We start from the raw sequence: 13,914 nt of genomic DNA, 5'->3' as shown, positions 1-13,914 counted from the left end.
CGTAAATGTTTAATCAAGCAGATATTCTAATGAAGGGTGGTTATGTGAAATCAATAACCTATCGATTGCAAATACGTTAGAAACTAAAGCATTCCCTTTTTCTTCATCACGAGGCATACAAAGATAATCAAAATCTTTATAGACATGGGAGGTAGTAAACCGCTAATGTTTTAATGTTCGGCTTGTTTAATGTTTTAAAATTGGTACTCCCCCGAGCTTAAACACACATGAGCTTAAGCTGGAGCTTATTTAGTAAACGAGGCTAGGCTCGAGATTCACATATCGAGCTTAACTAAGCTCGCTAGCGTTATACATAAAATGATAATTGTAATACATAAAATTTTGTGGTGATATTGGCCCCATCAACTTTTTATTCAACCAACCATGATCACAGTTTGATCTGGTTCTACCGGCTCCACTTCATGTTTCATAGGTGCGATGACCACCACGAACCTGTCTCTGGTGGGAGTTTCAGGTTGTAATTTCTTCTCAAGTTGCTTATTGAATGTGACAAGCGGAAGCATCATGTCCGGGGTTCTAAAGAAGCTAGTAATATTTGTAACTTTGTAAGCTAGTAATATAGAGTTTTACATATAGTGGTGTTTACTATATAATTATAACATAGTTAAGAAAAGAGGTAAGACCTAGCTAGATAACACTGAATATAAAGTACATAAAACACTAATCAGCTACTAGTTTTATTTACTTAAACAAGCCAGCTTTGTTTTCTTTTTTAATATCCTACTGTCACCTTAAAATGCAACAAGTTGTGTATAAAAAAAACACAGCCCCCTTTATGAAAAAACAGCAAATTATCATTGATGGTTTGCAAGGTACAAGCCATGAATGTACAATGTTTTGAACTGCAGTGCAGTGGCTGGACCATCCTGGTTAGATTATATTAGATGGGATCGAAGACTAGTTTGAATACACATTCACCCAAAACAAGAAACCTCATATTATACAGTGTTACCATCTCATTTACAAGATGAAAAAAAGTAAAAGTAAAAGTATGCAAAAAACCGTACAAACTTCTCTCATGATCATGGCCACTGCCACTTTTGTCTGTCACCCTGTGCTTTCAGATACCAACTGTATTACTCACACACACACACACACACACACACACTCTGACACACACACACACTTTTTATTTTTTATTTTTTTCTTTCTGAATTCACACACTGCACTACTCTCTCTCTCTCTCTTGAGCCCATTATCATGGGTTTCCGTATAAATTGTGTCAGAGACAATAGCTGCCATAAAGGCAGCAGATGCATCAGTGTTTGCAGTCTGCACAACACACACTACACCATCCCTAATAAAAGATAACAGCTTATGCTCTTTCTTTTCTCTTTTCATTTTCTTTAGTGACTTAACATCTTTCTTTACAGAGGATCCTGCAACCATTCATTTCCCACTCTTTCTATTCCTCAAGCAACCAAATTCAACATCTTTACTTGAAAAAAAAAAGTTGATATTTTTTTGTGTGAAATTTCAAGAATCAAGATGATGGGTACAGCAGGTGAAGGTGTAAGAAGTAATAGTGGAAGGTATCCCTTCACAGCAACTCAATGGCAAGAGCTTGAACATCAAGCACTTGTTTACAAATACATGATCTCTGGCATGCCTATACCACCTGATCTACTCTTCACCATCAAAACAAGTCTAGATTCTTCTACAATGCTCCTCCTTCACCACCAGCCACCTCATCCCACAAGTAATTATCTTTATTCCCTTTATTTTTTTTTCACCTAAAGATCAAACCTTTTTAACATGTACACTTTTGTTAAGTTGCTATCATTTGTTAGTTGAGTGTTTGTTGATGACAAGAATCAACCTTTTTTCCATTTTTTGAACCAGGGTGCATGAGTAAATGCATAAAGATCAAAACTTTTTCAATATATGCATGTTAATCTAGTGGTTTCTTGGTGATAAAATCAAGAATTTTCAAAATTTAGAACCAGGGTATATGAATAAAAGCATAAAGATCAAAACTTTTTCAATATATGCATGTTAATCAAGTGTTTCTTGGTGATATAATCAAGAATTTTCAAAATTTAGAATAAAATCATAAAGATCAAAACTTTTTCAGTCAAGTCAATATACATGCTGCTAAGTTACTACCCTTAGTAATTAAGTTTCTTGATGACAAAAATCAAGACTTTTATTAAAATTTAGAACCAGGGTACATTTATTAATGCATAAAGATTAAAACTTTATAAATTTCTTGAATGAACTTGCAGTTGGATGGAACTGTTTCCAGATGGGATTTGGTAGAAAAATAGATCCAGAGCCAGGGAGATGCAGAAGAACAGATGGGAAAAAATGGAGATGTTCAAAAGAAGCATACCCTGATTCAAAATACTGTGAAAGGCACATGCATAGAGGCAGAAACCGTTCAAGAAAGCCTGTGGAAGTAGTCAACATGTCAACACCAAACCCAACACCCAAAACACCACCAACTGCTATTCCAATTATCCCACTTTCCATCTGTACCAAATCCCCAAACTACCCTTCTCCCAATTCACATCCACTCTCATCATCTTCTGACTATTATAATAATATTAATAATAATCCCACCCACCTTTCCTCTTATTCTAGACCTACCTCTAATGTGTTGTCATCTCAAGATCACTTCTTGTTGGATTCTAGCCCTTATAGGTTTGTTTATGCTTTGGTTGCTTGTACCTTTGTTTGTTCATTTTTAACATTTACGCGTTGTGTTTTCGAGTCTCATTTAACGGGGAAAGCGTTTCATAGTTATTTTTCAACCAAATTAAAATTTTGAAGAAATTGAAAGGAGTTTTTACACATAATATCTTTTTACTTTTCTTTGAACTCGGGAACACAGTAGTTAAATTTTCCCCTTCGCTCCCTTTCTTCTCTCTTCTTAATTCTGTTGTCCGTTTCCTCGTTTATTTATTAAACTCGGGAACAGAGTGTTAATGATTATGAATGAATAATATGTGACAGAAAGAGCTATGGGATGAAAGAGGTGATAGATGAGCATCCATTTTTCTCAGAATCTTCTGGCAGCATCAAGACTGATTCTTGGCAATTGGAACCACTGGCTATCAACAATTCAGCCTCAAAGCAAACAACTTTTTCTCACCAAAACAGATTCTCATATCAACAACAACAAGATCAAGGCTACTATGATCACTTGGCTTTGAAAATTGACAGAAAAGATGAACCCCAGAAAGTAATGCACCATTTCTTTGATGAGTGGCCACCAAATGATGAAAATAATAATAATAAAGATTCTTCCACAACACAGCTCTCAATCTCCATCCCAAGTTCTGCTCATGATTTCTTCCTTACACATAATGGTAGTAATATTATTTTAAAAAAAAAAGTTAAATCTTTTTTACAAAAATTACAAGATTTGTTGATATTAATGCATTTCATGTGATTTTGCAGATAAATGATGGTAATGGGTTGTTGAAACAGTGACCAAAGAAGTACTTGAGTTGAGTTGGTTAACAATGGTGGTTGATTTAGTGTTTGGATGCATGAGAACTTTTGGTGTGTTTACATTTTTTTTTTGGTTAGGTTTGGTTTGTCTTTTTCTGATTGAGTTGGGTCAATCAAATCTCTGAAATTTTTGCAGCATATTTTGTATGTTTGTTGAAGTAGATTGACACCTTGAATATATAGTTTTTTTTTTACTTTTTGTTGTTTACTTGCCCCTAAACGTATGATGCATAATATTATTTGGAATTTTTTTTAGGTTTCATATTGGTGACATGGATGTAAAATACTTATTATATAGATATAAGAAAAGTGTAATATTTACATTTCCAAAATAATCTTACACAACTAATAGTCTACATATGAATATATATTGTAACACACTAACACTCTTATGTAATGGCAGTGTGTAAGAATAGATGTGTTAACAAACGTGTTCATGTGAAATGTTAAATTTAGAACTCGTCAACATAAGCTTGCTCGTTTTGGCATGCATTTCAGGAAAGAATATAGCCTCTAGTAGCAATGGAATAGATATTATGTAGTAGAAGCCATGAACCGACTTTAGTAGAGACAGGGTTTGGCATAGTGAAACGCTTATATTGTTAAATCTTTAAACTTATGCAGAATTGGTTTTAACGTAAGACTTCAGTTGTGTTTGTTAAATATATGTTTTAAGCATGAGATGTGTGAATCCAACAATCCTATTAATAACATTCATAACTTTCACTTCTTGACAACTTCATCTTGCCGATCTATAATTATGTCGTTTCGTAACAGTTCACAACTTCCTGATTGATATATAAATCAACCAATTGTTTATCAAGGAAAGATGAAGTTACATATCCACAAGAATGATATATTTCTTGCATGAATTATTATCGGCAAATGAATCATATTTATTATTTATTTTAATAAAGCTATGCATTTTCTATTAGAAAAAAGGACTAGTAATTTATAAATACTGTTTACATCGATACAAAAGTCAAACGAGCAAAAATCTGTGTCGCTAGCCCTATTAAATAGCAAAACTAATTCATTTAAATATAGCATTCATAAAGCATGGGCTTATAATTTATAAGTACTGGTTTGATCTCGATCTAATCCGACTGTTTGTAATTTGTTTGAGAACTACTCTGTTATGGTTAATGAAGATAGTTTATTTGTTCAACTTAATAGCTAGATTGACATAAATAGTTTATTTGTTCAACTTAATAGCTAGATTGACATAAATAGTTGTGCTTTAAAGAAGCCACACCACACGCCTGTGACACAAAAATGACATAACAATAATAATAATAATAATAATAATAATAATATTTTAGCAATAAGATTGATTAATAACATGGGTTCATAAGAGAATCTTCATTTATCAGCAGCTTTAAACACTTGTACCGTACCTGTTCATTCAAACCAAACCAAACCTCTGCTCTGACACTGCTCTGTTCTCTTCTGTTCTGCTCTGCAAACATCGTAAGTGATTGTGGGACCCACCCACCTCACCTTCACTCCTGACATTGACCACATGTCAGAATCACTCACTCACACCTTAAGATCCAAATACAGGATCTCATCCTGGGGAGGTGTTTACATTATCTGAATAGTTGAGGGGTGTCATGTAACTATTGTCACATGCTTGCATGTACTAATTCGGATGCACGTGATACAACTACATTTTTTGAAGCTTTGTGTCTGACAAAAAGTTAGTAGCTAGCTAGCTAGCTAGCTTCATGTAATGTAATATATTATTTATTCTCTATCCCTATACGTGTAGGCATGGGCTTGCTTTTTTAAGGATATTATTATTATTATTATTATTATAAAGTTTTTATTAAACGTTTATATATAAATTTGATAAAACTAGATTTTGCATAAAAAAATTTATATTGCTGTGCAGATAAGCACGTCTCAATAGTACATTTGAAATTTTGTAAAACCATATATTTTAAAAGTAATAAATATGAGTAAAATTAATTATAATAATTAAATATTAAAAAAAGAGAAATTAGTTAAAATTGGTCGTTCACGACAGGTTTGGTTCAAAATTTGTCGGAGCCGACAGATTTCAATCAAAACATGCGTGCGAAGAAGGATTTGGAACATGCAACTGGTTTTGATTGGCTCAAACAAAACTTGTCGGCGTCAACTCATATGTGTGCATACACTAGTTTCATCATCTTCACTTAAGATAAGTCCAAATAAAACTGAAATTTTTATATGGTTCGTGATTATCAACAAGTTGACAAACATGTAACAAATTATTTTTAGTTAATGTGGGCATTAAAATTTAAAATAGTGTCCGTGAACATGAACATATAAAGAAAGTGGTCTAGTTAATTTGGTATGCTACTCTTTTGACTACATTTATATAGGTTATTAAAAAATCAAGGTAATTTGGTGGTCCAAAACTGTTTGTCCTGCTAACATAGTTAATGCAAAATGACTGTAATGCATACATTTCCTTACTGACACCACACCTGCACACCACTCCATGACAGACAACATATTCAATGTACCACCAACTTCATAGATTACCTTGCTGATTGTGTTTCTAGTACCTGCTAACAACTTGAGATTTATTATCAATGCTAGAAAACCAAAAAAATATCTAAAGCCTTATATAATATTTTTTTAGTTTTCTACCATGGATAATAAATCAAGTTGTTAGCTGATACTAGAAAGACAATCAGCAAGAATAAGCAAGATACTTAATCTATCTGTATCACTATAGTTTAAAAAAAAAAAAAAAGCAAACATATCATTGAATGAATATTACTGTCGAAATGGATACAATAAGAAATTCATGGTAAATAATATCCAAGAAGCTGCAATCATGGTAAGAAGTGAAAGACAAACTGACCAAGAACCAAATGTAAACTTTAAGCTTAACTTAGCGCAGTGCATATTCACAACATACTTTCTAAAGTTACACGGATACAATAATTTTAGGGCTAAATTATATTGGAACTCATATGACAACTAAACATGAAACTGACCTACTATTGTAATGAAAACTTCATATTTCTCCTTCACTAAGTTGCATATCAACAGAGTTGTCTTTAACGGGACTAGAACTGGGTGGCCTCTTTTCTGGCTCATCATCTTCGGATTCTGACCATCCCCTTATTCTTCCTGCTGAAGGTGCAGCCTTCACCACACAAAGCAGAACAATATCAGCAATGTTTGTGGTTGTGTGTGTGTGTGTGTGTGTGAGAGAGCGAGAGAGAGAGATTACCGGGTCATTATCAGCATCAGAATCTTCAAGGCCAGCAGCTGCAAGTAGATCCTGTGGATCATCAGCTTCATCATTGACCTGGTTATTAACTTGATTCTCTGGTTCATAATAATTAGTGGCGTTGTTATCATCTTCATATTCATCTTGATCATCCGTCTGAGTTTCTGTTTTCTTGTCCCTCTTCCTCTTTTTGCTGCTACCTTTTCTTCTCCTTCTCTCACCCCCGCCCTCCTCGTCTCCGCTTTGAGCCCTATCTTTTCGCTTTGACCCGCTACTCTTCCAGTGTTCCTGCACCAACAAGTTCACGTTTTTTCCGACTTTTCAACAATTGCTGACGTGGCATCTTATTTTTTGTCATATCTATTTCAAATTGCAGATGACTAACCTTAATACGCTCTAGATGTTGTTCTTGTTGCATCACCTTCTTCAGCTCATCCTCTTGTTTTCGTTTTTCCAACTGTGTTTTCAACACAATATAAACATATACACAAATAATAAAAAGTTTAATAAAGTATAAGCCATAACTAAGTGAACTGACCTTGACTTTCTTCTGTTCTTCAGCCAGGCGACTCTCTTCTTCACGTATTGCTGCTTGGCGAGCAAGTTCTAGTCTATGTCTATTTTGTTGATCTTCCAGCTCAGCAGCATCACAATGCACTTTTGCAGCCTCAAGCAAATGCTTGCAATATCCAACATGAGTTTCTATTTTCTTTTCATCAAATCCGTGAAATTGTAGATTTGAAGCTGCTGATAACTGGCTAAATAGACGAACAGCGTTCTTAAGCTCAGCAACCGTTGCACGCACCTATTAAAAAACAGTTGGGCCATTTCATGTTTATGAATAATGAATGACGATAAAAACTTATTATTATTTGATCAGTCACCTCATCGACAGTTCTTTTTATTTTTTGTAATGTTGATGCTGAGAATTTCTGCAGGGCGACACCTGTGTCGAATCTTAATGTGTAATTTGAAGGTGCCAAATGGATGGCTTTCAGTAAAGTCTTTTTACAGTCTTGCCATTGTTCAGCTTCATAATGTGTGCGGGCTAGATACAGAAGGATTTGATTGTCTGTGTTGTAATAAAACTTGCGCAGACAATTTTGGTACTGCAAAAAAGAATATATTTTTTAACATCAAATAACAAGAAAATAAAATGCAGGGTAAAGTGTGTAGAGTACCATTTTAATGGCCAATGGAAAGTTGCCTTGAGCAAAATGAACATGTGCCAAATTTATCCACACATCGGGCATCTGAACAAAAACACTTCCACTTGCAGCTTCTTGAACCTACAATTTTCAAAGAAAAAATGAATCAAAAAACAATAAACTAAGTAACAACTTTAGTCTATTACAAAGTATTTATAAAAAACTTAAGCTAACCTGTGTAAAAAGTTCCTTTGCAATATCAAATTGACCTTTTTCAGCCAACACCACACCAGCACCATTGGCAGCATACATATTAGCTGGATGCTCTACCAAAACCTGAAAGTTGATAAATCACAATGATTTTTATTATAATTGCATATACACTATAAGACTAAAATGACAAATAAGATGCCGTGTCAGCAATTTAGGGAAAATCAGCAAAAAGGTGACTTTTTACTAATTGAACAGATCACTCGCTGCTACAATTGGTAACAAAATGCAACTTTCTTGCTAATATCATTAATAAAAATGTTATTTTGTGCATAACTGAAAGTCGGTTGATAAAATCAGGAAAAAGTATAAGCTATCAAACCTTTGTGTATAATTCTTTTGCTTTTTCCAGATGTGTTGCTTCCAACTTAGGAGCTCTTTTTTCAGATCTGATTGCTGCAAAGTAGTTCCAGTTCCCCTAAATCCAACACACATTTAACATGATTTATAGTCTAAAAACTCTGTACATGATTAAAGCAGCTGTTGTAAAACTAATTCAATATATGTTTCTGAAAAATAATTACCAAACAAAGAGTTGCATAAGAATCTTTTCCATTAGATGCATCTTTTGCTGCACGAAAGGTATCTTTTGCCTTGAGCCAGTCATCATTTTTAAGCTCTAAGTCACCCAGCATGCATAATGCATCCGGGTTTTTGTCATCAACTTGCAGTGCATCATGAATCTACAGTTTAATAAAAAAAAAGGAAAACAAAATCACATTGTTGAGATTTAGACACAAAATGAAGACAAAATAAAAATGTAAACAAGGATGTTAAGGAAAGGTTAAGAACCAATTCAATGCTTAATGAAACATTATTCCGTGATTTAGCAATAGCAGCAAGCCTTAAGTAAGCATCCACATACTCTGGAAACTGAGGTCCAAAAAAAAGTGAAGATGTTAAAAAAATATACATCAATCTATTCAATGCCACGTTCTTCATCAGAAAACAAACTAAGACCACACTAATGCTCAAAAATTACCTTAAACAAGATCAAACGGTACAATAAGCTAGCAGTCTCGGTTTTATGCAGCTGCTCAAACAGTCTAGCAAGGTTGGACAATGTTGTAACCTTATCCCATGGTAAATCCACAAAAATACCATTTTTTTCAAGATTATGAAACAACTGTGTATCCTTATACTTTCGAGCAGATAAACTGGAATCAATTGGTTGATATAGTGCGTTTCTAATAGGGTCAGAGAGTGAACCATCAATATAGTCAGATTGTGGTTCAGTATCTATTAACTTGAGCCATATTCCATCACCAAGTGCTTCTTTAAAAGTTTGTAAGGCAAGCTGACAAAAAACACATGACATCAAGATATTTGAATTACGCTCTTAAAATAAACTCAAATAGACGAACATACAGAAGGGGAACAAACAAACCTCAAATTCTCCTTTTTCGAAATGGAGAACACCAATATTGTTGAGAAGCTCGATGGATACTTCTTCATTTGCCTTCTTTAAAAGATTGCGTGCCTATCAGAAGAAATAAGAAAATCAAGTTTTAAACCAGTGATGTAAAACATGGATATCCACGATAAAAGCAATACTTATGTAGAATTTTAAACTTGACTAATAACTATCTTAAAAACAAGACAATGATGAAACTAGTGAACTACAATATATAGAAAACAAACTACAGCAAAACCATTTACTCTCAAAACCTTAGAAAACAGCAGCGAGTTTAATTCATAGTGGTCTAATAACAAACCAGAAGTCAAACAAAAAAGGATGCAACACATTAATGATATTGCAACAATACAGGAAAAAAGAGATGGTGGTTTCATACGCTTTTAAATGCATCTAAAGCGGCTCCAGAGTCGGTTGAAATCAATAATTCTCCAAGATCCAGAAAGCCCTGCACCATAGTTAACCAAATGAAAAAAGTACAAGTAACATAACTTCAGGACAATGTGCTACTTTATACGTAAGGTTTCATCAAAATCATAATGGTAACTAACATAACCTCGGGATCTCGAGGATCACTTCTGGTGGCTTTCTTCAAAGCTTCATGAGCCTTAGTAGCCTGGTTAAGCTGAAGATAAATGTGAGCAACAGCCTGCATCAAAGAAGTCCAAATTCAGTAACTAAAATGTTGTAGAAAGTGGGATATTTTGTGAAACTTATAGCAAACTCGCTTTGTCACTTGCCTTTAATGTCTCACAATTCTCAGGATAAACTTCCAAGACTTTCTCAAAATTTGACAGAGAGCTTTTAAAGTCTCCCAATTTTAGTTGTACTTGTCCCAGACCTGTTATGGTATACAGATGTAAGATGTTTATCCTATATATTTTGGAACCATTACCAGTTAATAATAAGAAAATATAGTGTACGACTTGCGTCTAAACATTTCTAAACTATAGTTCTACCAAAAACAATAAGTACCCTATGAAGACTATGCAAATGAGAGCTAACAGAAAGCATAATGAACGAATATATGTCAGAAAAGGTAAGATGAAACATTTTGCTCTAAGCAAAAACGGGACAAAAGAATCATGAGGGTAACTTGAACAGTAAAAACTAAATTTGTGAGATTACTTAACGAACCATAAAAAGGTAAAATGAACTCTTGTGGTTTATTGACTTCCTTTACAGATGCCATGTAGTATAGTCCAGCTTTTTCATAATCACCCTGCATTCCAGGAAAAAAAGAATTAAAGCTTATTTTGAAAGTTTGGACATGTGATGAATAATTAGCACCTTGTAAGATTTGAATAACTACAAGATGCAAATGAAGATGTTGCAAATGAATGACAAAAATTGACCAAACCTTGCTATGACATGACCGTGCAAGGTTATAATAAGAATGTGCCCTTGTTAAGCCGTGAGTAGTAGCAGCAAGAGCTGTTTCAGTCAACTGCTCAACTAGAAAATGTTGACCAGTGAAAAAGAAATGATTTGCTAGATAATTTAGTGCCGTTGCACAGTACGGATAAATATCAAAGGCTCTTCGCATCTTTTCCATTGCCCCTCTAATGCCAGAAGCTACAACCAACAACATGACAGTTAGACAAAAACAAATAACAAATTAAATAAATTTTACTGCATCAACAAGATAAGGCCAACCTTCATTGGATTGTAAATCCACAATTCCAAGTGCCACAAGTGCCTCAACATTTTCTGGATCCAACTGCAGTTAAAAAGTAAATAGCCATGATTAGACATTAAAAGCAGCTGTTGTATAAGGAACAATGACGAGTAAAAAGAGTGTTTATTATTATTATTATTATTATTATTATTATTATTTTGGTATGACTTACCTGCAGCACACGCTCAAATGCTTGTTTGGCCCTCTCAAACTGACCTAATTTGTAGCGACAGAGACCTATGCCAAGTCGTACGGCTGCAGGACATCCAGGATAGACTTGCAGGACCCTCTTTCAAAAGGATTGCAAAATTAGAATAACATAATTAAAACCTAGTGGGGTACATAGGTGTAACATATTGTTAAAATCTAGAGAATCAAATGAAAAAACATGCAAGATAGTAAAAGAACCTTGTACATCTCCAAAGAATTGGAGTATTTCCCACGGTTGAATTCAACACAAGCCTGCATTAATCCAAGCTATGTGATCAATTTATAGCAAAAAAATCTAATTTTTGGCTGATAAGCATCAAAAAAAGCATTAATTAAATAGGCATATGACACTTCTCAACACTTGAAAAAACTATTGGAACTTGTGATCATAAAAACAGATAAAGATTTGACTCGCCCTAACAATGTCAACACAGTTCATATAAATTTGTACTTTCTACAATACAAACTCAATGAACAAACCAGCATTAAATTTAAGAAGAAAAGTAATTTGAATATACCTGACCAAGAAGAGCAGGAATATTATCTCGGTCTCCATCTAACACAATCTTGAATGCAGCAAAAGCCTGATCCACATCACCCTTTCCAAGTAAAAGTTGACCTGTAACCAAACGTATACCATAACTACAACTTTTACGGGATCCAGTGCATTAATGCATACATAAGAACCTAGTTGATCTATTAACTCTCATGTTTCATCAGTAATTTGACACCAATAGAACATTTGTACTCCTGTATGGTTGGCTTAAATTGATCTGTGCCACAGAAAGCTGATTATGTTACCTTTGCCAATCCAAGTAGAAGGCTCATGCATATCAAATCTAGAAGCTTTGTTGTAGTACTGAGTTGCCAAAATGAAATGTTCTTCCTTCTCTCTTTGTTTTGTCTCAATTTTACCAAGGTAGCTATAATAGGCCCCTAGAGCATTTAAGATGGCAATTCTTTCATATCTAACATCCGCATAATACTCATCAATCTCTGCAGAGCAAACAGAACACAATGACACCATTCAAAAGTTTGACAAATTATTGTTTACAGTAACATAAAATTAATGTAACATTATATACCAGGGCTGGATCCTTCTTCCAGAATTTGGCGGAACTGTTCGATCTTTCCTTGCTTAAAGTACTCCCTCTGCACCAAACCAATATATATGTATTTAAAAAAAAAGCAACTGGTAACATGCAAGCTCACAAATTCATTATTTTAACCTATTTTCTATATCCTAATTTCCTACATGAATTGCCTTCTTGAATAGGCATGTTCAAGTTCTGAACCCTATGCTGTCAAAAGCCCTTTGAGCATGCGCCTAGGCCCTCAAGCGTGGCGAGGTGCAGGGAAAGCACCTTGCTGCCATTCAGGCAATCCCTCGACCTTTGGGTGAGATTCTAGCCAAGTCCTAAATATTTGGGCAAACTTATGCATATTGCGGGCAAACTGGTCTGAAACCATCCTAAACTAAGCGTTAAACATGTCTAAAACCCCTAACAATGATGTTTTATGCTGCACGCCTTGCTTATCTCGGGCCCCAGCTTTTTAAGCGCCATGAGCCTTTGGCAACTATGTCTGAACCTACCCTACCCAAATGTTAAGGCCTAAAACAACTTATTAGGGCTTTTCTTTTCCAACTTCAAATTACATTCAAAATTAAACCCTATGAGGTCCATAGTGTTGATACATAACCGTGTAATGTGGCATGTACTACTATGAACTTAACTAATCCTCTAAATTCAATGAAACACATGATTCTCATAACATAACCTAGATCCACATACATATGGTGAGACTTGAATGTTTGACCTATTTCGTCCATAACAGTTCTAAACCTACCCAAAATTAAAGGCCTAAAACAACTAATTAGGGCTTTACATTCCCAATTTCACATTAAACTCAGTGTATAAACTTAACTAATCCTCTAACTGAATCAAACACATGATTAATTCTAACCTAACCTAGATCCACATCACTAAACCAGATATAAGGCAATCGCATTAGCATTGTATAATTAATCGAAACTAACCGCAATAATGAGCCAGAGATCGAGAGGAGCTTGTTCGGCCTTAAGGATGTCAAGGATATCAGTTGCATCTCGAGGAAGCTGGTCCAAAGCCACCCGTACTTCCTCCTCTGAATTCTGCACCGGAATATAAACACAGGCCGCCATTACGACCTTAATTATTAGGGTTTCGGCTCGTCGGAAACACGAATGAAGAAGAAGAAGAATTAGGAAGGATTTTAGAACAAAGTTTAACGATAATGATATTATTATTATTGTGGTGTTTAGGAATTAGGAGTTTATATTTATATATTGAAACTTAAGATAAATCGTATATACGTGATTTTAACAGTCTATTATTAGTTCGATGTTCGAGGCGGGTTTACACGTGTTTTTCCTTTAACGTGTGTGTTCGTCTTTAGCTTCCAACTGTCAATTGTAATGATATAATTTTGAAGTTATTAATTGTAT

General features: G+C 34.5%; 2 protein-coding genes across 2 annotated transcripts; one reads left to right on the top strand and one right to left on the bottom strand.

Moving 5' to 3' along the window:
- Window positions 1–1,449: 1,449 nt before the first annotated feature.
- Window positions 1,450–3,456, top strand: LOC143541738 (growth-regulating factor 4-like). Its single transcript, XM_077034480.1, has 4 exons — window positions 1,450–1,720; window positions 2,247–2,664; window positions 2,977–3,358; window positions 3,424–3,456. The coding sequence occupies exons 1-4, from the start codon at window positions 1,510–1,512 to the stop codon at window positions 3,454–3,456; spliced, it is 1,044 nt and encodes a 347-aa protein (XP_076890595.1). The 5' UTR covers window positions 1,450–1,509.
- Window positions 3,457–6,490: 3,034 nt separating this feature from the next.
- Window positions 6,491–13,630, bottom strand: LOC143541784 (protein CTR9 homolog). Its single transcript, XM_077034515.1, has 24 exons — window positions 13,468–13,630; window positions 12,515–12,581; window positions 12,231–12,425; window positions 11,948–12,048; window positions 11,628–11,681; window positions 11,392–11,508; window positions 11,198–11,261; window positions 10,902–11,116; window positions 10,679–10,763; window positions 10,282–10,382; window positions 10,098–10,190; window positions 9,921–9,989; window positions 9,515–9,607; window positions 9,110–9,424; window positions 8,920–9,000; window positions 8,652–8,810; window positions 8,450–8,545; window positions 8,092–8,193; window positions 7,891–7,998; window positions 7,594–7,818; window positions 7,248–7,514; window positions 7,095–7,166; window positions 6,710–6,997; window positions 6,491–6,622 (listed from the first exon to the last, which is right to left on the bottom strand). Exons 1-24 carry the CDS (start codon window positions 13,609–13,611, stop codon window positions 6,491–6,493), a joined length of 3,243 nt encoding a protein of 1,080 aa, XP_076890630.1. The 5' UTR covers window positions 13,612–13,630.
- Window positions 13,631–13,914: the final 284 nt, after the last annotated feature.

The sequence above is a fragment of the Bidens hawaiensis genome, unplaced genomic scaffold, assembly GCF_021521415.1.
Source record: "Bidens hawaiensis isolate Kalapana, Puna unplaced genomic scaffold, B.hawaiensis_p1.1 tig00012646_1, whole genome shotgun sequence".
Lineage (NCBI taxonomy): Eukaryota > Viridiplantae > Streptophyta > Magnoliopsida > Asterales > Asteraceae > Bidens > Bidens hawaiensis.
Note: the sequence above shows the minus strand (reverse complement) of the source record. Positions and strands in the feature narration are given on the sequence as shown.